At 38.8% G+C, this 25,798-nt stretch overlaps 6 protein-coding genes across 7 annotated transcripts; 4 read left to right on the plus strand and 2 right to left on the minus strand.

The window, feature by feature from the left end:
* The first annotated feature begins 80 nt into the window (after positions 1 to 80).
* Positions 81 to 2,106, plus strand: LOC132198133 (splicing factor 45). Of its 2 annotated transcripts, XM_059621945.1 has the most exons (9): positions 81 to 378; positions 439 to 468; positions 546 to 680; positions 738 to 870; positions 923 to 1,013; positions 1,075 to 1,318; positions 1,372 to 1,632; positions 1,687 to 1,861; positions 1,927 to 2,106. In XM_059621945.1, exons 1-9 carry the CDS (start codon positions 211 to 213, stop codon positions 2,019 to 2,021), a joined length of 1,332 nt encoding a protein of 443 aa, XP_059477928.1. In that variant the 5' UTR covers positions 81 to 210; the 3' UTR covers positions 2,022 to 2,106. The 2 variants fall into 2 exon arrangements, with proteins under 2 accessions (XP_059477928.1, XP_059477929.1); XM_059621946.1 differs by lacking the exon at positions 439 to 468 and having other exon boundaries at positions 83 to 336.
* Positions 2,107 to 2,413: 307 nt separating this feature from the next.
* LOC132198129 (tyrosine--tRNA ligase, cytoplasmic) lies at positions 2,414 to 5,064 on the plus strand. The gene is made up of 11 exons (XM_059621937.1): positions 2,414 to 2,546; positions 2,632 to 2,865; positions 2,952 to 3,164; positions 3,222 to 3,397; positions 3,456 to 3,577; positions 3,635 to 3,775; positions 3,830 to 4,234; positions 4,285 to 4,416; positions 4,482 to 4,632; positions 4,687 to 4,825; positions 4,881 to 5,064. The coding sequence occupies exons 2-11, from the start codon at positions 2,641 to 2,643 to the stop codon at positions 4,989 to 4,991; spliced, it is 1,815 nt and encodes a 604-aa protein (XP_059477920.1). The 5' UTR covers positions 2,414 to 2,546; positions 2,632 to 2,640; the 3' UTR covers positions 4,992 to 5,064.
* A 31-nt stretch (positions 5,065 to 5,095) lies between these two features.
* Positions 5,096 to 6,608, minus strand: LOC132198135 (collagen alpha chain-like). Its single transcript, XM_059621951.1, has 2 exons — positions 6,476 to 6,608; positions 5,096 to 6,290 (listed from the first exon to the last, which is right to left on the minus strand). The coding sequence occupies exons 1-2, from the start codon at positions 6,545 to 6,547 to the stop codon at positions 5,388 to 5,390; spliced, it is 975 nt and encodes a 324-aa protein (XP_059477934.1). The 5' UTR covers positions 6,548 to 6,608; the 3' UTR covers positions 5,096 to 5,387.
* Positions 6,609 to 8,399: 1,791 nt separating this feature from the next.
* LOC132197369 (cuticle protein 16.5-like) lies at positions 8,400 to 9,309 on the plus strand. Its single transcript, XM_059620619.1, has 3 exons — positions 8,400 to 8,494; positions 8,554 to 8,826; positions 9,027 to 9,309. Exons 1-3 carry the CDS (start codon positions 8,486 to 8,488, stop codon positions 9,189 to 9,191), a joined length of 447 nt encoding a protein of 148 aa, XP_059476602.1. The 5' UTR covers positions 8,400 to 8,485; the 3' UTR covers positions 9,192 to 9,309.
* A 1,674-nt stretch (positions 9,310 to 10,983) lies between these two features.
* LOC132198370 (calphotin-like) lies at positions 10,984 to 16,622 on the plus strand. The gene is made up of 4 exons (XM_059622368.1): positions 10,984 to 11,138; positions 11,742 to 12,158; positions 15,556 to 15,918; positions 16,000 to 16,622. The coding sequence occupies exons 1-4, from the start codon at positions 11,124 to 11,126 to the stop codon at positions 16,456 to 16,458; spliced, it is 1,254 nt and encodes a 417-aa protein (XP_059478351.1). The 5' UTR covers positions 10,984 to 11,123; the 3' UTR covers positions 16,459 to 16,622.
* Positions 16,623 to 19,408: 2,786 nt separating this feature from the next.
* LOC132197856 (uncharacterized) lies at positions 19,409 to 20,648 on the minus strand. Its single transcript, XM_059621437.1, has 2 exons — positions 20,492 to 20,648; positions 19,409 to 20,301 (listed from the first exon to the last, which is right to left on the minus strand). Exons 1-2 carry the CDS (start codon positions 20,561 to 20,563, stop codon positions 19,681 to 19,683), a joined length of 693 nt encoding a protein of 230 aa, XP_059477420.1. The 5' UTR covers positions 20,564 to 20,648; the 3' UTR covers positions 19,409 to 19,680.
* Positions 20,649 to 25,798: the final 5,150 nt, after the last annotated feature.

Genomic DNA, 25,798 nt, shown 5'->3' on the forward strand with positions numbered 1-25,798 from the left:
CAAAAATTCAAATATCAATGGAAATAAAGTTAAGAAGTTCATTTTCAGGCATTGGAATCACGTTGGCAAGACTGTTCTTCGCTATGTTTTGCTCTTGCGTGTGTTTACATTTTTCATGTGGAAAATTTTGGATTTCGAATCTTCGATGACCTCGCAGCACGATTTTCCGTGCTAAATTTCGTGAAATCTCGCACAAAATTTCCTGCAAACATGTCGCTCTACGACGACGATGACGGGATGAGCAAGGACAAGTCGGAGCAAGTTTCCGGCTGGTCTTCGAGCATAAAAATGATGCAGTCGCAACTGCAGATCAAGCAGAAGCAAAACTCCACGCCGGTATTTGACCACAAAGCTCCAAAAAAGATCCTATCTCTAGCAGTAAAAGACTTTTCTTTTGAATTAGAATAATTTTAATGAAATCTGTCGAAAATTTGACAGGATTTGTCTAAGCCTTTTTTGGAAAAGTCTGTGAGTCTTATTTATTCCTGCTATAAATAGAAAAATTATCTAAGAGATTTAATTTTTACTGAATTATTTATTTTCAGTTGGTCAATCAGCCGAAAAGAGAGCAGATGAGGAAGCCTCCTCCGACTTTGGCGCCGGTCATAAATTTGAAAAAAGCAAAAACGCCAGGCGACGCCAGATCAGAAAAGAAGCCAATTCTCGTCTCTGGCTTTCATGTAAATTTTTTCAATTTTAATTATTAATTTTTTTTAATAATCTTTTCTATTGTCCAGGAGTCAAGGAGTAATGTCTTGCCCATAACTACAATTAGTCACATTCCGAAGACTGCCAGCAATGAGTTGGAGTGGAATTGGGAGGACGAGTACGACCCTATGTGGCCAAACGATTATGAAGCTGTTGTCCAAGGTAAATTTCATTAAATCGTTATTTTCCCTGCTTCATTAAGAGCTTAATTTAGAAATGAAAGAAAGAAAAAGCAGGGAGAATGATGAAGAAAGAGGAAAATGGAAGAGCAAAACCAACCGCGATGACAATAATAAGCGCAGCAAGTAAGAATTGTTGTTTTATTTTTGATTATGACAAATTTATTTATGTTTTCTTAATCTTTAGTCCCTCAAGGTATGACGAGGTCAAAAGGTTCAAAGGTTTTGCTGGGAAGCACGAAAGTGACGAGGAAGAAGAACCTCCAAAGCCTCGAGTCTCAAGAGGAGGGGGCGCGGCCATTGCTCCTCCTCCGTCTCTTCAGGAGCAGCAGAAGAGTCCTCCTCGCCCTAGTAGCACCCCTAAGAGTGGTGGAAACACCTTCGAAGGAGGCTCCGTGGCAGCCAAAATCATGGCCAAGTTCGGCTACAAGGTTTTGTGATTGTGTTGATTTTGTATGATTATATTATTTCTTAAAATCTAAAGGAGGGCCAAGGTCTTGGCAGACAAGAGCAGGGCATTTCCACGGCCCTGCAGGTTGAGAAGACAAGCAAGAGGGGTGGACGGATCGTCCACGAACCTCCTCCTGTGAGCACTTTGTTTGGTGGGGCGCCTGCGTCTCCTCCGCCGCAAAACTTGTTTGCCCCTCCTGCTCCACCTACCCCATCAACCCCTGCCAGTTTGGCTGCCGATGAACTCACCATCACCGAAATGATGAAGAATCCCTCAAAGGCAGTCTTGCTAAGGGTAATTCACTTGTAATTATATTTTGCGAGGATCAAAAAGTAAATTTTTTTGCAGAATATGGTTGGTCCGGGAGAGGTGGACGAAGACCTTGAGCCAGAAGTCAAAGACGAGTGCAACACAAAGTACGGGGATGTTGTCAAAGTTGTCATCAAGGAGATCCCGAACGTTGTGCCCGAGGAGGCAGTGCAGATTTATGTAGAGTTCAAACGTTTGGAATCCGCGATAAAGGGTGAGCTTCAGAGTATTTTAAAAGGATGTGACTATAATTTCTGACATTAATTTTAAACTTTTTAGCTGTCGTCGACCTGAATGGGCGATTTTTTGGTGGGCGTCAGGTCAAAGCCGTTTTTTATGATTATGAAAAGTTGTTGCATAATATTTTGTTGTAATTTAAGAATAATCACAACTACTGTAAAAATTGTAACATTATTTAAAAAACAGTTTTTTTTTATTATAAATAAATTAATAATCAAATTTCGTAATTTTAATGGTAAAAAAAAAATCCCCATACAATTTTAGCGATTAAAGGCAACTATTCTGTCAGTTGTAATTTATTTTCTTTTATTTTTATTAGTCATAAATTTATTACATAACTAATAAAACTGAACATGTTAAAAGAATAGTTCAATTTAATAACAAAAATGCCATTTAAACTTCATTTGAGGATGTGGCTGCGCCGTTAATTTTGGCTATGGTTCCACTCAAGGATCTTTCATTTATGAATCCTTGGTTCCACTCAACAACCTCTTGGCTGGTTCTTTGGCAAAAAAATTAAGGGGCGTGGCCTGTTTCGTTTCACGCAGGCGCAACGAAACAGTCTTCCTGCCACGATAACCACGAGGGTTCGCATATGTTTTGATTCAAACTCGACCTAAACATTGCCAAAATTATCCTGTTTTGACGCAAACTCAAAGGTAAATTATCAACCTCTGCATCCCTTTCTACCACTTTATTGCTTTGGGTCTGCTTTTGGTGACGGCTGCTTTGACCTTTTGCCAGGTGTGCCGAATGCTGGACTTGAAGGCGCTCGACTCGATTTTGGCCGACCAGAGCTACCTGTCCGGCGCCTGTCCAGGCCAAACGGACAGTTTGACCTTCGATCAACTGTCCAATAAGTGTCCGTCAGACCAGTTTCCGCACCTTAAGCGTTGGTTTCGACACATCGCCAGTTTCTCTGTTGGCGAACGGCTTTCTTTTCCAGGCTCTAATTGCTCTAACAGTAAAAATAACAAGGTGTCTTCCTGCAAACCGCAATAATTATTTTTTCTTTATAATATGCGTCAAGATTTTTATATAAACAAATTTTCTTTTATTCATAGGCTGCAAAAATGAGTCTCAGTTGGGAGGAACGCAAAAAGCTGATTGGCCGAAATCTGCAAGAGATTTTGGGCGAGGACAAAATGACCGAAATTCTGAAGAATCCGGACAAGGAGTTCAGCATCTACTGGGGCACGGCCACCACTGGTAAACCGCACATCGCCTATTTTGTGCCTATGTCCAAAATTGCCGATTTTCTCCGAGCCGACTGCAGAGTAATAATATTAATAAAATGAGCTATAAATAAATATAAGAATTTTACCATCTTCTAGGTAACAATTTTGTTTGCCGATCTGCACGCTTATCTGGACAACATGAAAGCGCCCTGGGACCTGCTGCAACGCAGGACTGACTATTACGAGCATGTGATTAAGGAAATGCTCAAGTCCATTGACGTTCCCCTGGAAAAGCTCAAATTCGTCCGAGGAACTGATTACCAGCTTTCAAAGTATGATTTGATTGGACATTTTTATGGGAAAACATTAAAAAAAAATTATAATATCCAGAGAGTACACGCTGGATGTGTACAGACTGAGCTCGGTAATTACTGAGCACGATGCCAAGAAAGCTGGAGCTGAAGTTGTGAAGCAAGTTGACCATCCACTGCTCTCGGGATTACTCTACCCAGGTAATGAATTCAACTTATAAACTCAATAATATTTAATAATTATCGATTCAAATCTAGGTTTGCAAGCTTTAGATGAGGAATATTTGAAGGTGGATGCCCAATTCGGTGGTGTTGACCAGCGCAAGATCTTCACCTTTTCTGAAAAGTATCTGCCCCAACTTGGATACCAGAAAAGAATTCACCTTATGAATCCCATGGGTATTTATTTAATTAAAATTTCTATCAAAATGAAAATTGCAATTTTCTCCCCAGTTCCGGGTTTGGCTGGTGGAAAAATGAGCTCGTCCGAGGAGGACAGCAAGATTGACATTTTGGACTCACCGGCCAACATTAAGAAGAAGCTTAAGAAGGCTTTTTGCGAGCCGGGCAACATTGCCGACAACGGAGTTCTGTCCTTTGTCAAACACGTCCTTTTCTCCATCTACAAACCTGGCCAGGGATTTACAATCACTCGAGCCCCAGAAAATGGCGGAAGTGTCACCTTCAATGACTACGAAAGCCTCGAAGCCACTTATGCCAAGCAGGAGGTCCATCCTGGAGATCTGAAGGCTGCCGTCGAAGCTGAGCTCAACAAACTGCTCGACCCGATTAGAAAGACCTTTGAAAGTCCTGAGCTGAAGAAACTTGTTGAGCAAGCCTATCCTGCAGTTAGCAAAAGTGAGGCAAAATTTATTGACGAATTTTTTTATTTCAAATTAATTGATTAGAGGGAGGTGCTGCTGCCGCTGCTGGTGGAGATGAAATTGCACCTCATAGGCTGGACATACGAGTGGGAAAAATTGTCGAAGTGTCTCGACACCCTGACGCAGATGCCCTTTATGTTGAGAAAATTGATGTTGGTGTGTGTGTTTTTTTTTTTATTATTGTGAAGTGAAAATTTTGAAATTAATTATTTCTTTAACAGGAGATGCAGCTCCTCGTACAATTGTGAGTGGCCTTGTTAATTTTGTTCCCATCGAAGAAATGCAAGAGCGCATGGTTGTCGTCCTCTGCAACCTGAAACCTGCTAAGATGAGAGGGGTGGAGTCCTGTGGGATGGTTTTGTGCGCCTCTGTGTAAGTTCGATTGATCTACATTTTTAAATAAAATTATTAAAAACTGTAAAACAGTGATGAGCCAAAAGCTGTTGAACCACTTGTGCCGCCAAAAGACTCCAAGCCTGGCGATAAAGTCAGTGTCGAAGGTTACGAGGTTGGTGCAGCTGACGAAGTTCTCAACCCGAAAAAGAAAGTTTGGGAGAAGCTCCAGGTGAGCGATTGGAAAATTATTGAATTACCTTTGTTTGATAGAATAATATGTTAAGGTTGATTTGAAAACGAATGGAAATTTGGAAGCTGTTTGGCAGGGCAACCCTTTAATCACCAGACTGGGTAAGCTGACATGCAAATCACTGAAGAATGCGCCAATCAAATGAAAGTGGAATTACATCATGACTCATGTACACTTAACTTATTAAAGTGATAACTTTTTTCTTATTTTAACTAAAACTTGAGTTTTGTTGTTAATTAAGTACTTTTATTTAATTTTGCATAGTTTTCACGCTATTTTATTTCTATATTTTTCCATCACAAATTAATCGGGCAGATTTGACATTTGATTATTTATTGCTTTTAGAAGGAATTTCAAGCTCAACAAGTGAGTGGCTATTATTTTAAAATTATTCTGTTTAACATTGATGGTAAGAAAGAATGAAGCATTAATTAGATTAATATATCAAAACAATAATCATCAAAAACTATTTTAGGAAGGCTAAAAAAACTAAGTGATTTATTTTTTAATGGCTTTATTAAGCAAATCGTATTTCTCTCATTTAAGCACTTGGGGTGCCGACAGTGGTGGTGGTAGTGGTCTTTTCGTGCTTGGTCTTTTTGTCATTGCCCTTTACCTTCTTTGCCTGTTGCTGCTGTGGCTTCTTGTCTTTCTGTGACGATTTGGCATCGGCAGACTTGCCCTTTGGTTTACCACCCTGCTCTCCTAGTGCTGACTTTTCTTTTTTTGCCTTCTTGTCAGTTTGAGAATCAGGAACACTTCCATCTACTGCCTTTTCATTCTTTCCCTTCTTGCCCTTGTCACCCTTTGATGGTGGAGGATCAGCAGAACCTCCCTGCTCTCCTGGTGCTGACGCCTCTCCATTTCCTTTCTTGTCAGTTTGAGAATCGGGAGCACTTCCATCTACTGCCTTTTCATTCTTTCCCCTCTTGCCCTTGTCACCCTTTGATGGTGGAGGATCAGCAGAACCTCCCTGCTCTCCTGGTGCTGACGCCTCTCCATTTCCTTTCTTGTCAGTTTGAGAATCGGAAGCACTTCCATCTACTGCCTTTTCATTCTTTCCCCTCTTGCCCTTGTCACCCTTTGATGGTGGAGGATCAGCAGAACCTCCCTGCTCTCTTGGTGCTGACGCGTCTCCATTTCCTTTCTTGTCAGTTTGAGAATCAGGAGCACTTCCATCTACTGCCTTTTCATTCTTTCCCTCCTTGCCCTTGTCACCCTTTGATGGTGGAGGATCAGCAGAACCTCCCTGCTCTCCTGGTGCTGTCTTGTCTCCAGGTTGGGCATCAGTAGGTTTTCCATCTACTGGGGTACCACCAGCATCAGCTCCATTTGCAGAGGCGCTCTGGGGCTTCGCCTTCCTCCCGTCCTTCGCGTCCTTTGCCGCCACCGGCGAAGCCTCGATCATTGCGATCACCAGCAGGCCAACGGCCATCGTCAAAAGCTGGAGTTATTTTAGTTTGAAAATTTGCAACAAACGTGTAAAACTAGAATTTAAACTTAAATATAAAGACAAAGCAAAACGAATAATTCGATGTGGACTATCGAAAAGAGGGTACATATTTTTATTACAAAAAAAATCGTCAATTTTTTTTTAAATTATATTTGAAAACTTTTAAAGTAACTCACAGAAGCTTTCAGCTGCATGTTCGTCGTCTTGCTTGTTCCCGTCCAAAAAATATGAATTTTCTGCAAATGCATGGCCCTTATATATGGGTCCTTCTTCCTGTGGTGTGGTGGTCGGCTATTGGCTGCTGAGGATTCGAAGGACAGCTTTGCCTAGCATCCGCAGAACCTGAACTTCCCATGGTCCCTACGGGGAATTGTGATCATTAGCATGCCCAGGGACCACGCATATGACGATTGAAATTCGATCGCCAATTTAAAGCAGTTACAGTGATACACAAGGCTACATAGCGGCCTACATAATTAATTTGAAAATGACGCACGGCTCAAAACGTATTTTCCAGGGACTAAAAAATTTGCTAAATTTTTATTGACGCGCAGGACGATGTTTTCAGTCTTTTAAAGGCGCTTCATGTTTTGGAGGAAAAATATTATTATAATTTATAATTATAATAGGAAAAAAATTAATGGAATCATAAAAAGCATTTTTCCTTAAAAAAAAAGAATAAAAAACAGCAATGGTTTGAGTCAGTTTCAAATTTCAAACCCCCAAATACAACCTCCAACCTGCGCCAAAAGGCCTAATTGGAAATTTAGTCCAGCTATTAAAACATAATATTTTTTATAATTTGTTTTTGACAAAGCCGTTCTAAATATTAAACAATTGAAATGTCAAAAAGGAAAAATGTATAAATTTTTTTTGATAAGAGGTTATCAGATTATTTAGGCCCAAAGACGCGGGCCATTGGATTTTCAATTTTCATAAAATTGGGCGAAATGATCAGTGTGAGCACAGTATTATATAAATAACAATTATTGACAAACGGATTTAATTTCAGGCAGTTCAGATGCTCTAATTAATTGGAGATTATGTTAATTATTAAATTAAAAATGCATAAATTCTAGTCCAAGAAAATTTTGAATGGGAGATCAAAAATTTGAAATTTAATGCAGCATGTAATTTTTTTATCTTTATTGAGTTAACAGAGGATTAAATGATGCTATTCATTTAAGCAGCATCGGTGGAATCCTTGCTCTTTCTGTCGGACTTAGGCTTCCTCGAACCCTTATTTGGCCTTCCATTGCCCTTGTTCCTGTTGGATCTGTCCTTTCCTACTTCCAAGTTGTTGCCCCTCTTCTTATTTTCTCCGGGAGTAGTTTCTCTATCTCCAGACGGACCCTGTGTATTGGGATCTCCAGTGGAGCTCACAACTTCCTGTGTTCCTTCAGTGGTGCTAGCGTCCTGGGAACTTCCATCACCACGCTTCTTTTTCTTGTCCTTTTCCGGGGATACCTCCACGACCAGTGACCACCAGCAAGCCAACGGCCATCAGCAAAAACTGCATTTTTAATTTTTGTTTGATAGTTTAAAAACTGATAAAATAAATAAACAGAAATTGCAAAGAGTTATATTTTTAATTAATATTTTAAGAGAAAAAATTAATTATCAGATTTGCCACTGATTTTCGAGCCTGGACGATATGTAGATTTGGTTAGATCTTTATTTATACGACTTTAACAAAAGTTTTTTTTTTAAACCGGCTAACCTGATTTCAGAAGGTTTACAAATAAAACTCTGCGTCTTTTATGAATTTAATTTTAAGATTAGAAAATAAAATACAAAAACAATTATTAAGTTTTTTATCTTTATTATTATTACTATTGTAATTAAAAAAAAAATATTTTTTCTTTCAATTTGGATGAATAAACAACTAGCTGTATCTTAACTGAAAAAATTACAGAAATTGTTTACGTCAGATATCAATGTACAAACATTTAAGTCAAGATACATGCATTGATTTTTTATTTTGCTGTTAGGGTTGATATGATCTTGGTTCCATAAAATTTATATCAATTTTATTTGGGCCAATTTTGAGACATAGAAAAAAATATTTTCAACATTCCAGCCCACCCACTTGGCCCACCTCACCCATTCGCCGGTATAAAAGGCTGCGGCCGCATCTCAACAAGCATCATTCTCAGCAGCCCCGCAGCTCTTAGAACTCACTCACCATGTTCATGGTAAGACACCATCCAAATTTTTGAAGAAAAATTTCCTAAAAAATTAATTCGCTTTGCAGTACGTTCTTCCCATGCTCCTGGCCGCGGTCTCCGCTGGCAACCTCCCCGTCGCCCCCCTCGCCTACTCGGCCCCTCTGGCCTACGGCGCCTATGGTGCTTACGGCTATGCCGCCGGCGCCCCCCTGGTCAAGACCATCGCCGCCCCCGCCCTCCAATACCGCGCTGCCCCCTTGGTTTATGCTGCTCCCGTCGCTGCCCCCATCCAGGTCCACGACCTCCGCGTGGCCAAGACCGTCCAGTACGCGAACATGCCCGTTGTCGCCAGCAGCCAGGTAACAAAAATTGAATAAAAAATTCAAAATTCTCAGCAATTCACCAGTTGCGTAATTCAATACAATCATCCTAATTTTAAGATTGGGCTGCCATGAAAACAATATTTTATTGAATTACACACCTGGTGAATTGTAATATTTTTTTAAAAAGATTGCAAAGTTTAAAAAATCCTCTATCAAAAATTTCGAAATTTTTACAGATCCTGAAGCCCGCCCTTTCCGTTACCGGCCTGATCAACCCTCCTCGTGAGATCGTGACCCAGCAGGCGCTCCTCGGCCCCGCCCGGCCCGTCCAGATCAAAAACTTGGGGTTGACGGATTTGACCCAAATGACAATTGACCGAACGGTCAGTACCACGAATTGACCAAACGAAAATTAACGGAACGGCCTTTCATTGACATTGGCCGAATATTTGGATGCTGATTATTCTTTTGACAGAACGGAAAACGGGTAATAAAGCAGTAAAAAAAAAAAAAAATAAAAATATTATTTTTCGAGTATACCCTGAAAAGTTTATAATATTTGTTTTATTATTTTTGTTTATTTTTCCTAATTGTTTATATTAAATTTCATTTTTTAATAAAATGAAATATCATAAAAAAACTAAGTACTTAGTAAAAATAAATTTAATTAATATAATAATATCAAAATGTTTAGTTTTTCAAGCTGTGCAACTATAGGAAGTTCGAGACAAAACATTGTATAATTTCACCCTTTGTTTGTTGTACAACAGGAACCCCATCATGGTATCGTAACTAGGTTAAATTTTTAATCATAACGAAACTCACGAAAGATCTCATTGTCAGCTGCATGTTTCTTGTCCTGTAGGTCTGTCCACAAAGTATATATTTTCAATGAACGCACGGCCCTTATATAGCAGTATTTTGACATTGACATAATGCGTCGTGCAATGCAAAATGTACATCACACGTTTTGAAGGACGCTCGACTTTTTTGTCTAGTGTCCGCATTATAATCTTCGAACTTCCCGTGCAAGTTGCAAGTGTACTTGATGTACAAAGTCATTATCATTGTACGCTTATAGTGACCACACATATCTGAAATAAATATTTAAAATGTAAGTTTGAAGCCCACTTGGCATGGTCACATAATTTCTGCAAACATTTAGTTAGACAGTTAGAGGTATGAAAATTAATAAGTTTAAAAAAAGACTTGTTGGTTTTCTATAAGGTAATTTATACAATGAAAGGTCAATTTTTGAAGATTAGAGGCCGTCAATTAATTTAAAATGATGCAAATGATGTATTTTTTATTCAATTTTTTTCATGTATGACTTGAGTAGAATAAACAACAATAATGGAAGAGATCGAATTTTTTATTAGAAACTGCAAACCATTAATTTCCAAATATTATTTTAACAGTAGATATCCTTTTTGCACGATTGATTTTTTATCTTTTTTCATAAGAAAGATAAAATAGTTTGACAACCTAAATTTTCCCAAACGACAGCTGGCTCCGCCAGACATAAAATTTACTTGCGCTTGGGAAAATTTTGAAGCTCCAACCGAAAAAGTTAAAAAATTTGAATTGTATGAGAAATTCATGAGCAGGAAAAATTCGACGAACATGACGATTATATATATTATAATGTCATTAAATGCATTAAAGCTTCAAAATTATAACTAAGCCTTGACTTTATCATGACATGAGCTTGGACAATATTGAACAGCGTATGCAAAATTTCTTAAAAAATATTTTCAATTACAAATTTAAAACAGCTCTACAAATAAGAATAATTCACATTGTTTTTTCATCCTAGATTTTGCGATTATCGAATTATGTTGCTTCAAAACTTTTAGATCTTTTATGATGAAGAAAAAACATTTATTTTAAGGATAAGAGAAGCAAAATAATTTCAAAAAGGAAAAATTAAAAATCGATTATTATGTGGGGTCCTTCAGCAGCCAATTCCTGCATCTTTATCTTTCTTTATTTTGTCATTCGCTGCAAATGAGTGCGGACAATAATTTCGCTCAAATGAACGCGGAAACGGTATAGTCATGAAATCGCTTTTTTGCTCAACACACGCGCACCTGTAAATATGTTACGCCGCTCGTCCTGCATGAATGCGCGTGTTTCGATTTAATACACACTTATTATTATGCTCGTTTGTAGAGAGACTATCGGCGGCGCGAGAAAGTGAATCGGGCAAGGTCTTGACCAAATGCACCACTCCCTCCCAATCGCGAATCCACCCTTTCTTGAGGCGCTCGCTATATAAGCGGAGGACGCGTCAGACAGGCAATCAGATAGCACCCACAACACTATCCGACAACATGCACAGATTCATTGTAATATTTTCTTTTATTCATTTCTACTAACTTCTCTCTGACCCGATTCAACTCATTAACCATTTCAGTGCATGAATATTATTATTTACTTATTTTTCTTCTAAATTTCAATTTTATTTCATTTGGAAAATTATCAGCGAAAATTTATTTTCAATTTAACAATCACTTATTAATTTTATAACTTTATTTCTAACTAAAATTTGAACTTATATAAGTTATAATTGTTATATTTTTAGCTTGAAACTGCAAAAATTAACATTTATCGGTCAAATAATCACTTATTAATTTTATAACTTTATTTCTAACTAAAATTTGAACTTATATAAGTTATAAATGTTATATTTTTAGCTTGAAACTGCAAAAATTAACATTTATCGGTCAAATAACTAATATCTTTCCATTTCCAAAATTTTATTTTAATTGAAAAATTCATAAAATAAGAACCTGATTTACGTAGCTTTAATTTTCTCCATAAATTAACAACTCTAATCGACATTTTTCGATAGTATTTTTCTGCTTATTTAAAATTTTAAATCTATTTTAAAATTAAAAACTTCATTGAAATTTTTTTATTTATTGATTAAATTTTGTAATTGTTATTAGGTGGTCCTCTCCATGGCTGTGGCCGTCGCCCAGGCCCAGTACTTGCTGTCCGCCGGCGTTCCCGCCGTCAGCAGCCACCAGTACCACGCTCAGGACGAGCTGGGACAGTTCTCGTACGGATACGCCGGCGGCCCTTCCGCCAAGCACGAGGTCAAGACCTTTGACGGTGTGACCCGTGGTGGCTACTCGTACGTCGACGCCAACGGCCTCCTGCAGAGCGTCAGCTACGTCGCCGACCCCATCAACGGATTCCGCGTGGCCGCCACCAACCTGCCCGCCGCCCCCGCCCACATCGCTGCCGCCCCTGTCGCCGCCGTCCCCCAGACCGTCTACCTGCAGGACGCCCCCGACGTGGCCGCCGCCAAGGCTGCCCACTTCGCCGCCCACGCCGAGGCCAAGGCTCGTCTCCTGGCCGCCTAGAGAGGCCACTCTGCCCTTTTTCTTCTGTTCTGTCTTATGTGGTGTGAATAAATTATTTTCTCAAAACTGTTCCTTATCTCATGTACAATGAAAAAAACCTTATTTTATTTTTGAGCTTCCACGTTTAGAAAGAAAAAAATATATAATTGCTCATATACTGGTAAATAATACAAATTAAATTTCAAATTTTATAAGAAAATGAAAAGATTAAAACTATATAAAATGGAAAGTAAACAAGAAATTTTAATAACATAAATACAATTTTTTCTAAAGAAAAATGTTAATTTTTATGCAATGGTATTAATTTTTTATTCTTCAGCTATTAATATTCTTTTTGAATTTTTCAATGCATTACAAAAGTATAATCTAAAGATCATTATTGTATCAGGTGCAAAATAAACCAAAGAAAAAATAGGATACATCAGGATACATGTCAAATGATACAATTTTAGTGTGTTTCAAATCATTAAAAATTGCATCAAAACTGAAACTGGAAAATTCCACTGGTCTCTTTCATCATGGAGGATGCTTCTACCGGATGCTTCTCTGTCCACAGTTGGTTTCAGTCGCAACAAAGCAATGGAAGATAATTATCATCTAAACAATGCGATGCTGGTGATTTTATTAAAAATTAATTTAAAATAATGATTTTATCAAAAACTTTTGAAATAAAATACAGCATGAATATCATAAATACTATACGCAGAAAAGTCTGTTATTGCTACAAAATATAATTTTTGTTAACATTCACAACACTTTGAATTTAATTAATTAAATAATTTTTGAAACTTCATGTTAAGAGAAAATGTAAATTTCTTTAAAATCCTATAAACATCAATGGATACGATACCTTCTTTTATTAAAAGTTTAAAATTGTATTAGGAAAGTCTGATATGATACACAATAGTTATTAAATTAATTCGAATTAAAAAATGAATTGCTAATTTTTGTCGTTGCCACAATCGTAAATATTGGGAACATAAAATATACACTTTTAATTTATTAAATTGCATAATGCGCACTTTGTACAAGAACACAAACATTTCGCTAATTTCATCATACCTAGTTTTTGTTATTTCTGTAAGAAATGCGCAAATTAACGTCAGTTATTTAGGAAAACTGATGGAATGTTGATTTTATATTGATATTTTTTTTCTAATTTGGGTTAGGAGTAAAGTAACCAATGTAGTAATTTGCGTCAGAATCACAGGGAGAGGCAGTAAAACGTTTGTACCTTGCACGTCGCGTCTCACTAGAGGCAAGCAAGATCAAAAAGTGGCTCTCGCCCGCAGCGGTGGCTCTCAATTTGCAACACTCCCTTATATTCCTCGTATTTCTCTCACATGCGGATCATATAAGTGTATTAATAATAAAGAAGTTATGCCGATAGTAGCAGGATCGAGGCGGAGGCTGGGAGGAGTAGCTCCTATTCAATCGGCGGCCTTGGTGCGCGGCCTTGCTTAATTATATTTTCTCAGCCGGACAATTTGCCCAGGAAAAAAATAATAAAAGAGAGCGAAAGAGCCACGCCAAAACTGGTCCACTAGTGCATTTTTTGCTTGCTGTCCTTTTTCGTTTTAATTATTCTAATGAAATTTTTCAGACGCGCCCAATTATTTTAAGTTTTTACCAAAAAAAGGGTTGATTTGTCTCTGAAGTTATTAACAATGCAAGATCGGGCCAGATAATTTATGGGGTTTTCTGCTGTTGACACAAAGTGAATAAACTGGTATTGTCTTTCTTCGACACACGCACGAGAGTTGCGTCCCGACGACGCGCGACCACATCCCTTTTAGTTAGTTTTACACTACTTTGCGACCTTGACAACGAAAACCGGCTCGCGAATAAAATTCAGAGACCGGCGACTATTTCGAGGAGGAGCTCGGCGGACTCCACAACTTGATTGATTTTCTCTTGGGAACTATAAATTGACGCTTACATTGAATTATTTTAATGAAAAGATTACAATTTTCCAGTTCGTTAATAACTTCCACATTTTAAACCACAGCTTTTAAATAAAATAAATTAATTGTTTTACGTGTAGAAATCAACCCAATTTCCGTAACATGAAAGTATTATTTTTACAATTGCATGAATAAAATTCTGCGAAAAATCTCTTGCGCACACTTGGCAAAGCGCAATATTGTAGATAGTTGACAACAAGATTTATTTATATTTCTAGTTTGCTTAAATGTATCAGTGTCCAAGATATCTTTTGCAACGGGGAGTGGTTCTTTCAATAATTCTCAATGCGCCATGCAACAACAACTTGCATTTGCACCAGTTGAAATCTCGTGCAAGAAAGGCGGACAGAAATAAAGCAAGCGAGACGCAGCACTTTGAGAGCTTTTTTGAGATTAAGAAGCAAATAAAAAGAAGTACGTTTAATGTGTCCCGTCAGGTTTTTACCAAGAAACGTTTTTCATAAGTTTTAAGTAAAATTCAAGGATTTTTGTCCCAAATTCATTGAGACGAGACACGGTTTAATCGGTGAAATTTTAATCAATTTGGAAACAGATTGGAAGTTAAAAAAATAATAAAAATTGCCATAAACAGCAATTTTTATTATAAAAAAATCAGCTTGAAATAAATATGAATATGATACTTCAATGAAAATAGGCTCTAAATTACAATAAAACAAAATATACGTATAAATAAATTTTCATTCAACCGCAGGCCGATTTTTGGCTGTTTAGTATTTTTTATCACCACTTCATTTCAAGATAAAAATCAAACCATAATTCATTTTCATCGTAAAATTATTAAAAATTCTTTTTATTGAATGTTTTTTTAAATAAAAAATTACAATTAGCTAAATTTAATAGCGTACAATCAATTCGCATGAATATTTTAATGTTTTTTGTTTCTTAATTCAACTTTAAGGTCTCATTACAAGCGTTTAATTGGACCAGTTTGCAGCAAAGTCATCGACTCTCAATGCACGGCCGCACCGAAGCACATTCTTTCACTTGCATTTACGTATAGACTTGCAGCACCCAACCACCTTCATAATTCACTTCATTGTCAGACGAGTATAAATGTGCACAAAAAAGTGACAAGTTCTAAAACAAAAACTCCGCGAAACCGCGACACCTTTTACCGCGAGCATGATAGTGACCAGGAAGGTCTTCAATTCGCACGCAATTTGCATGAGTGATTTTACGTCAAAAGCGGACACGATCCCGGCATTGGGCACTGGGGGGCTGCATCTCGGCGCGGCGGCCTCCCACTCGGCCCACCACACCCATCGGCGGTATAAAAGGCTGCGGCCGCATCTCAACAAGCATCATTCTCAGCAGCCCCGCAGCTCTTAGAACTCACTCACCATGTTCATGGTAAGATACCATCCAAATTTTTGAAGAAAAATTTCCTAAAAAATTAATTCGCTTTGCAGTACGTTCTTCCCATGCTCCTGGCCGCGGTCTCCGCTGGCAACCTCCCCGTCGCCCCCCTCGCCTACTCGGCCCCTCTGGCCTACGGCGCCTATGGTGCTTACGGCTATGCCGCCGGCGCCCCCCTGATCAAGACCATCGCCGCCCCCGCCGTCGCCACCTACGCCGCCGCCCCCGCCATCCAATACGCTGCTGCCCCCGCTATCCAGTACGCTGCCGCCCCCGTCGTTAAGACCGTTGCCGCCCCCGTGGCTTATGCTGCTCCCGTCGCTGCCCCCGTCGCCTATGCCGCCCCCATCCAGGTCCCCGTCACCAAGACCGTTCACTACGAGAACAGGCCCGTCGTCACCGGCTACAGCAGCCAGGTAAGAAAAATCGAAAAAATCAAAATTCTCGACAATTTGAAAACTACTTTTTTTCCAAATTGAAAATTTCAATTTTTACAGATCCTGAAGCCCGCCCTCCCCGCCACCGGCCTGATCACCCCCTCTGAGATCGTGACCAAGCAGCGTGTCCTCGCCCCTGCCCGCTCCATCCAGACCCTCACCCCCCAGGTCACCAGGGTTGAGCCTGAGGTCGTCGTCTCCAAGGTTGAAGTCGATGTCCCTGTTGCCAAGCCCGTGCCCGTTGAGCACGTCGTCCGCTCTTACGCTCCCCAGCAGATCATCCCCGTGCCTGCTGCCCCCGTCGTCAAGACCATCGCCGCCCCCGCCATCGCCACCTACGCCGCTGCCCCCGCTCTTCAGTACGCCGCTGCCCCCGCTCTGCAGTACGCCGCCGCCCCCGTCGCCACCTACGCCAAGACCATCGCCGCCTCCCCCCTTGCCTACGCCAACTATGGCTACGGTTACGCCGCTCCCCTCGGCTACGCCGCCGCCCCCGCCGTCGTCAAGACCATCGCCTAAATCACCACTGAGATCCTCAACCGCGTTTAGACTGATGGTGTGACACCACGCGACACCAATTATGGCGCACCTTCATGGGCAGTAATAATCGAATGCATGAGAGTCTATGCCTGAACATCTGAATAAAACTATTTATGAGTGAGGAGTATGAGAATATACAAAAATCCACTGCTTTCATTCTGAAATACTTCAACCAAACACCCATAGAAAGAAATTTATACAAGCAAAACTTTATAATTTTTAATCAAACCTAGTAGCAACTTTAGCCTGATCTTATTGTTTTTCTGATAAAAGCTTGCTTAATATTTTATAAAAATATTTATTTAGTATACTTTATTAAGTTGTCTGAAATTTATTATATATTAATTCAAAATCATCATTACTCGTGAACATAAAGTCTGCATGCAAAATATGCAAATCATAACGAAATTTAACGTTGAACTTTATTAAACAGAACAACAAATTTAAGAATTGTATTATAGCTTGCAAAACAATATTATCCGTTGGCTATTTAAAGATATGTAGTATAATTTACTAGCTTATATTTGCGAATTAAACTGACTGAGAGAATCTCATTGGATATGAGATAATATTTTTCTCAGTGTTGAAACATGTTTTTATATCTAATTAAGAATATGGAGCTATTAGAAACTTATATTCTCTATTAGAAATCAGCCTGTATGTAGGCAAAAATGTCACTTCCATGCTTTGCAGGTTGCTGAAAAAGCTGTTCATAGATCAACTCATAGCTGAAGCTCTAAAAATGTTATAAAAAAACTGGTTGAGATGTGCTTAAAAGAGGTTTAAATTTTAATTTATGTATTAAAATTTCAATTTCAATTTCATCCTATCTCATACTATATTTTGAAATCCACAAAATAATGAAAATTTTCTTTAGGTTGCCCCACTACCGCAGGCGCTCATCCTCAGAAACTATACTTCCAAAAATTTCAGACATAAATAAACTCAATTTTGAATATTATGGTGCAACTCAAAAATCCCGAATCATCTTAGAAACACTAAAACCTTCAAAAGTAATACAAAATTTGAATTTGAAGTTAATTTACAAATGTATTTATTTTATGTCGAGTAAAAGTAACAAATTAAAATAAACTCAAAACCACTCAAAACCTGCTCAAAGAATAAGAAGTGCAAAGTGAGTTGTAACGAATATACCAATAATATCATCTGCAACTAAAATCTTGCTATTCTATTGTTTACGCTACTGAATGTTTATTATAGATAGAGTATTTATTGAACACAACTAGGTGTACAACGGGTGTCTAAAGCTAATTTGTCTTCCTAAAATTAATTTTACAATTAAGCTTGTTTCGATAATTATTACAAAGTACAAAATTATGTACAAAATTATGTATGAATGTTTATTAATCTTGAAATTCTCCAAAAACTTAGAAATTGAATCAAGCTTTATACCGGCTTAAACTTTTCTAGTTTAATCTAGTTAAATCTGGAATTCCAGAGTATGCCTAGATATGTATTTATCGGTATGTATATTTTATTTATAACCACAAAAAATATCCGTTCCGTATTTTTTATGTATAAATTTCCGTATTTTTTATGTATAAATTTTAGATTCAGTTTTATTGATATGAACTAAATAAACTTACATAATTAAACAAGGCATAAACTGTATTTGAGGTGAGAAAAAAATATTTCATAAAGTAGCGTTTAATAAGTAATTATGATACATTGTAAAATTTTTTTAGGTTAAATTTATTTGTTTTTATATATGGGTCTTATGTTTTTATTTATGAAAATTTTTAACCAAGAAAAGAATAACATAACTTTAAATAATAGAATTAAATTAAAATGGTAATTCAGGTAGGTAGTGAATGTCACAATTCAGAACGTTCTCGACTGCAACTCGTCCTACAGTTAGAATAAAAAATAAACTAACACGGCTGACGAGGGAGTCGACGATCGTCCTTTAAATAACAATTCCTCTGGCACGCTGTTTGTATTTATGCATTTTTACTGGCAGACTAATCAGAGCATTGCGAGACGAGCGCGATCAAGTCCAGCCCTAGAAGACGGCGGCGGGTGACATAACCGCGGCGGTGCGCGCCTACAATAATAAACAGCCAACTTACTGACCATCGCTATTAACGCATGCATTAGTTGTATAAGGCGTGAAATGAAAAGTGAGTTCGATGCGCGATCGCAATAGAAGAGACGCCCCGCCCTGAGCGCGCCGGCCGGCCACGATCAAGGCCAGTCAACGAATATGGACATGCAGGACTTCTTGCTCGATGGGCGAGGTCCAAGGGCGTTTTCTTTTCGCTCTCCTTTAATTTAATGCGGAGCAACGCAAAATATCCGGTATAAAAAATGGCCCGGCAAAATTGCTCGTGAGAATGAACAAAAAAAATCAGAAAAGAGGCGCCGCCGCGGACGGTATAGAATTTTATGCGAAACACTTTTTTTCTCAAGTATTATTGGCGTGCGTGTGAGATTTGAGCGTGCGATAAAGATTTGTTTTGAGGTTTAATCAATTAAATATAAAGTTAATTCTATAAAAAGTAAATTTTTGAATTTTCTTTAGTAGAGTCTTTATTTTCAAAAGAAATAAATATGTACAAATCATTTGTACAAGAAAAGGGAATCTGTTGAAAAAGTTGTCAAGTGCATACTGCGCTAATTCGAATCAGCAAGCTTGACCCAAGGCCAACGTGACAAGAAACACAAGACGACTGGTAGATAATTCTTAATTATTTTTCATCGATTTGATCCTTTTATGATTTCCTGCAGAGCAGAAGTATAAATTCAATCTAACAATAAGTTTATATTTCTTCTTGGTAACTTTGTAAGTGAAAATAGAAATTATTTTTCTCTTATTCAGTTTTCATGTGATTTTTGTAATATCATATATTTAAATTTTATTTTTGATTTGAAATATTATAAATCATAGGAGCGAGAAAAAAGCAGCAGGTAAATTACTTTTCCACAGTCAAAACACGACTACTGGCTTTATTCAAAGGGGAACATATGACTGACATTGGTCGCCAAAACATTCAAATCAAACAGGTTATCGGTTGACATTGAAAGTGGCAAGCAGTTGAGAAGTGCAAATAAAGGCAGTAATCGCGCGGGTCACGCAGGCTTCCCCGAGCAGGCATCTCTCTCATTCATCCATCAAATCATCTAACATAATTAAGGGTGTTGTTCAATCAGTTGGGCTGTGCCGAACGAATTAATGCAGATCTACTTGAGGGAGAGAACAGCGGGGGCGTGGTAGGCCAGAGGGTTGTAGGCTTGGTTGAAGGCCCAGGGGGCGGCAATGGTGCGGACGGCGGGAGCGGCGGCGTAGGCGAGGGGGGCGGCGATGGGGGCGGCAGCATAGGCGACGGGCTTGACGATGCCGGAGGCGATGGCGGTGTGCAGGGGCTCGCCCTTGTAGGATCCGTCCTCGGACAGGGCCTCCTTGGCGTGGGCGGAGGCGGCGTCGTAGGCACCCTCAGCATCGGGCTTGTAGGCACCCTCGTCATCGGCGATGTATCTGCCCTCGGCGTCGGGCTTGTAAGCACCCTCATCGTCGGCCTGGTAGGCTCCCTCGTTGTCAGCGACGTACTTCTCGGCTTCCGGGTAGTACTGGCCGCGGAGGTCGATGGCGCTGTCCAAAAGGCCGGTCCTGTACTGTCCGTCTTCGATGGGGGCGGCGTAGGCCAGAGGGGCGGCGAGTCCGTTGTAGGCCAGAGGGGCGGCCAGACCGTTGTAGGCCAAACCATTGTAGGCCAGACCATTGTAGGCCAGGGGGCTAGCCCAAGGGGCGGCCAAAAGGTTGGCGGGAGCGGCGCTGCAGGCGGCCACGAGGGCGGAGATAACCTGGAGAAGATATTGATGATTATTATAAGAAAATTGTAAAATTAAAAAAAAAAGTTAAAAATTTACAAGATGGTGGAAATTTGAAATTTCAAAATAATTAAAAAATTTAAATTATTGAGTAATTTTTATAAATTGATTTAATTTTAGTTTTTGAATTTCTACTCATTGCAGTGGAGAGATCGTGACTTACCAGGAAAGCCTTCATGTTGTTTGCTAGGAGTTTGAGTGTGGAAGATGTTGAGCCAGTCTCATTCCTGAGCATTTATACTGGGACACCGCCCGCCCCACCCCGGTGGCGTCCTCGCCGGCCTTGGGTCGCCAAACGGTGCGAGATGACCGACCGACCGACCGAACGCTCTGCTTCTTGACACGCCCGATCGCAACAAACTTGAGCTCGTAATTTTCGGTGGACCCGAGGATACCAGCTTTCTTTATATCCACCGCCATAAAATCAGATTATTTTCGCCAAAAGATGAAGCGACGAGATTTCTCGCACGCGCCCTTGAGAGCAAATTGCACCCATCTGTATAATTGACAATTTATTTGGGCGGAACATATGTAAATTTATTTGAGTAGCAATTAGCTTTTGAGCAGTTTTTAAGTTTCCACTTTTGGAAGAAGTACACTTAAATTCTTTTAAAACAAAGGTTTCTCTACATTGCAATCACTATTATAGGAAAAATTAAAATAAAAGTAAATAAAATTGTCTTGTTTATTGGTTGTAATAACAAAATAATAAAAGAACAATCTAAATAACCAATAAAAGTAATTTGTATTAATATATTTACTTCTTTTAAGTAATTTACTTATTTCGTTGTTAGATATCCGTCTCAAAATATTAAAAAATTTGAAGTATTTTCGTTCAAGGGTATTATACAATTGCGTCGATCAGTTTATCAATCGGAGATTTCAACGCTCGACTGCCTGGCCTGATTGAAAATATCGTCGCGTACGCGTTATTATCCAACTTGAGCAACGGTTTATCCATATATCTTGGCATAAGTAATGAGTCGCCTTCTTCGTACAATAATGACTGCGCCGTCCACCCTCGGAATAAAAATAAAAACAACTTTTCGAGAGGGAAAAACACGTTAAGGGCACTCCTCCCACAGCAATAAATAATTGGATCACTATTTTCATTGCGCATAATGGGCGGATTCCGACCGTGAGGTGATCCATAAATAAATAATAATAAACTCTTAACTGCACAAATACAACACTTATTGAGCAATTTTGATGCAGTGTGCAATTAGATTCATGAGTTTTTTTACGTGACAGCCTTCGGCATCAATTTTGAGAATGATAAGGGTCGAGTGTAATGTTGGTAATAATAATTTTAGCAAATTTTAGTACGCGTTTACGGCTTTTATTTGCTTTTGTCACGCGAAATTCTTGTTACACGGCTTGTGCGCAACTATGATTAAGCCGGAAATGCGACGTGGGATAATTAGATTTAACACCTTAATCTTGCAAATTATAGTGCTAAAATTAGACTCATGTGAACAGCGTTTAACGTGTAATTCTCAGTATCTATTGAAAGAAATTTTAATTTTTTTAATTTTTTTCGTAGCACTTAAAGGTCTTTATGCCGCTTTATGCCAAATAACAAATGACTCTCTAATTTTAAAAGTTGATTTAAAAAAACTTCCATAAAAATGCAATGTGATTTTTTTCATCATTAAGAACAAAATTTCTGAATAAATCCAAATGAAATTGAAAATTCTGAGGTCTTTGTCCAAGATTAATGAGCACAAAAATGACTTCGCTCTTTAACTTCCCATAAATTTCTAAAATTTATACAATTTGTATATTTTTACTTTATTATTTTATGTTATTAGAAGGGGGGTTGAAGGAGAAATAAATACAAATAAATTTATTTCTGCAGCACAGGAAGATTAAAATTATGCTTATAAAAATACACAGCGATTTTATGATGAAATCCAAAGAATTGTTTCTAGCAAGATTGCCTCTCTGGTAAATTTGGAAACCCAGAAACACACTCAGGAATCTTGCGTTTATAACTCACGCACGCAATAAATCGCAGGCAGCGCGCGAGAGACGCCGCCTCGGGGCATCAATCGTCTCCACCCCGAGAATCGCCAAACTGCGCAGCAGACGAAACCGCTTTTATTTATAGCAGCGTGCGTTTGTCTCCTCGTATCACAAAAAGACGGCTTAAAAACGGCCATAAATTTTCCGCAAATCAAAGCGCTGATTACGCGAAGGCCAAAAATGGGCATGCGACGAATCGAAAATGCGAACGCCGTCGACAAAGTAAAAAATAATTCATAAAACCGGTCGCACGCACAATGGCTAGATTGAATTTTCTCGAGGCAAAGATGTAGTGAAAGAAAGAAAAGCAGCCGGATGCGAAATGGAGCAGGTCCGATCCGCCTCGGCCAAGTTCACGAACGACCGACCCTGACCCTGACCGCCGCCTCTCATATCATACAAAGCAAGCACAACAAACAAATCTCTCTCTTGTCTCCTCTTGTGTTATGCGTGGACTGATTTTTTTTTTTTTATTTCGGTGCTGATTAATTTTGAAGAGGCAGGTGGTCATTGTTGTTTAGCTCGCGGGAAAATTATTCATTATCACACTGCCAAGGAAACCGCAGAATTCGATCCCGACGCGGAAAATTCTAACCGGCGTCTCTAGCCGTGCGGTTTCTCCAGTTTCACCGCAGAAGCTTGACTCTTTTTTTCCCTGCTCATGTCCACCGCAGATCTTAATTTGTGTAAAAAATATTGTTGCGTATAAAAGCAAAAAGCAAGGAAGCATAGATTTAGTTCTTTATATTTTGTTTCCTTGTGCTTACTTGAGTGTAAAATAATAAAAAAATTCTTGGAAAAGATAAAAAAAAAAAAAAAAAAAACTGTCAATTTTACTATTAACATAAAATTTAAATATTTTTATTATCTGTCTCTTTGGGTCTTTTTGATATTGGATGTTTTAGCAAAATTCTTGCTAGTCATGGTGCCGTTTTGTCCAACATCCTTTCTTTTCAAATAAATTGTTTTCAATAATTGAATGTAAACAATGTGATGTAAAATTTTGGACAAATAAACAACATTAATAATAATTATAGATTTTTATATTTCTTTGTTTTTTTTGGGGGGGGGGGGGGGGGGGATTATTTCTTTGTGAAAAAGTTTTGCTACCAGAATTTCTTTATGTCTTCCAGACTTCAAACAAAGATTTGAAACGTCTAAAAATTTTAAAAATCTTAAAATAATCTCCAACTAACAAAATGGTATTAGTTAAATATTTTATCTTTGTATTTTATTACAACAAAAATCCTCAAAAAATGCGATGTCAACGCGTGTATTCAAATGCACATTCCATGTTATGTAAATAAACGCTCAGCACCTCTCCGCCTCCTTTTTGCACCAACAAACTCATTACATTAATGTTTGCTCTCTTCGCAGCTTCGCACCGCCGGAATGTCACTTCTTGGTTCCGTATGCAGATTACGCCGAGAGTTTATGATACCGGTAGAGCTGGTTTCGTTTGCATTGTATGAAAATGAGAGTGAATTCGACTCGCCGGCTCGACCGCAACTGTTTATTTATATTTACACAAACACGTCGCCTTTTGCTCATCAATCTTCCGGCGTCGTTTAAAATGTAGCAATAAATTTATAAACTTTGGCGCAAGGTAGATATTTAAATTAATTTCAACCAGGAAGATCCTTATCGCAAATCTGCACATTACGCACTAATAAGGGCAAGCAGGCGGCAATTATGCAAATTATTTTCAAATCATAAACCGGCCGGCAAAAAGCCCAGGAGCGAAAAATCACCAATTTATTGAAAGTCATTGACGTCGTTGCTTTCTTCAGCGTTTTCCTGTCGCCGAGTGCAATACGGTAGTTGATCTCGATCTCCCGGCGGCACTTTCGCGATCGGCCTTGGGTGGACCCGCCGAGAAATAATCATTTTCGCATTCCGCGTGCCGCCAACAAAGAAAAAAAGCAGCATTTCCCGAAAGTCGATCGGCTCCTCGGAGACGTCACGTCCAACTTGACGCCCATTAAATTTAATTTAATAGCGTGCGTTAAATTAGTTCGGCCGCAAAAAATCCGATTTTTTTTCCTGAACAGAATTCACCGCTGACATAACAAAGCAGGTGAGCGCGCGCGTGAGTGGATCCACGTTTAGCATTGAGAGTTAATGGACGCTTTATGGAGTTCTTGTTGAAGTTCATTGTTGTAAGTTTGTTATGGGCATGATAAATTACTAAAACACATTTCTTCTCTTACTGAGTAATTAAATTAAATTGTTGATTTGTTTAATGCTTGTTTGTTAAAACGTTTTCCTTGTTGTTAAATTGTAAATGAAAATAAGCAGGTTGGTAAAATTGCCAATGATGTGAGTAAAGAAAATAGTGAATAAAAATATCAACCAATGCTCAAAATTTTAAGTGTTTTATGCAAAATTTTCTGTATGCAAGTTAGAATCTAAATTTTGATTAATTTTTTAATAATAGGATTGCATTGATAGGCATATTATAAAAATAAATTCTACAAATTTTCATTATCCTTGTTTATTCGTCCAAATGTTTAGAATTCATTGTTTACATGCAAATTTTGAAAAATTCGTGATGAATTTTTATTGTAAAATATATTATTATCAAGACCTCCATTTTAAAGAGCGGATCTCTGAAGTTTTTGCAATATCTTTGCTAGTATTTGTGCTATTTTTACAATTTCCCTTTCTTTTCAAAAAAATTTGTTCTTTAATAAATGAATGAGAAATATTTATTAAAAGCATTGTGGACAAATAAACAGAAATAATAATAACCTCTGTAAAATATTCTCAAGCAGATCTACAATAAAATTAGATTGGAAATTTTTCCCAGCTATATATAAATCAGATCCCCGATAAGACACCTTTTTATTGAAACCAGACAATGCTCTATTTCTCCTCCTCCGCGAAATCATTAGTAGCCGGACCAAGCAAGTTCCGCAAGCAGATCCGCGAGGCAGAAAAAAACTTGAAGGGAACCCTCCGGAGTGCGTCATCGAGATCGACACAATCGAGATGGAGTGACCGGTGGAAGTGCAGAGAAGAAGAGCCGCGCCCACCCCACCCTCAGGATGCGCCCGGCAGGACCGTCCGGCAGCTGGAGAGCAACAAACAGCCTTGGACAGCAGGAATTCCTCCTGCAAAGCTCCTTCCGCCCAAGGTGATCGGGTCTGCACAGAGGGCCTTGGTGCACTGGGTGTGGCTCCGCTGCTCCTCCAATTTATTTACACACACACACAAGAGTGTGTCTAGCGCAGTGTAGCAATAATCTGGATCTCGCGCGTCGACAGCAGGGATGCTGCTGCTGCTGGTCACACTCGACTAGACAATGAGCACTCGCGGCGTAGCAGAGAAAAATTGCGGGTACGGCACCACACCCGCCCGCCGCCTGCGCTTCTCGTAAAATTGTGCAATATAACAATACCAAACGACTGCGGCACACCGCAAAACGTTTAAGTTCAAGTTTAAA

Source organism: Neocloeon triangulifer, unplaced genomic scaffold, assembly GCF_031216515.1.
Source record: "Neocloeon triangulifer isolate White Clay Creek 2 clone unplaced genomic scaffold, ASM3121651v1 ptg000012l, whole genome shotgun sequence".
NCBI classification, from domain to species: Eukaryota; Metazoa; Arthropoda; class Insecta; order Ephemeroptera; family Baetidae; genus Neocloeon; species Neocloeon triangulifer.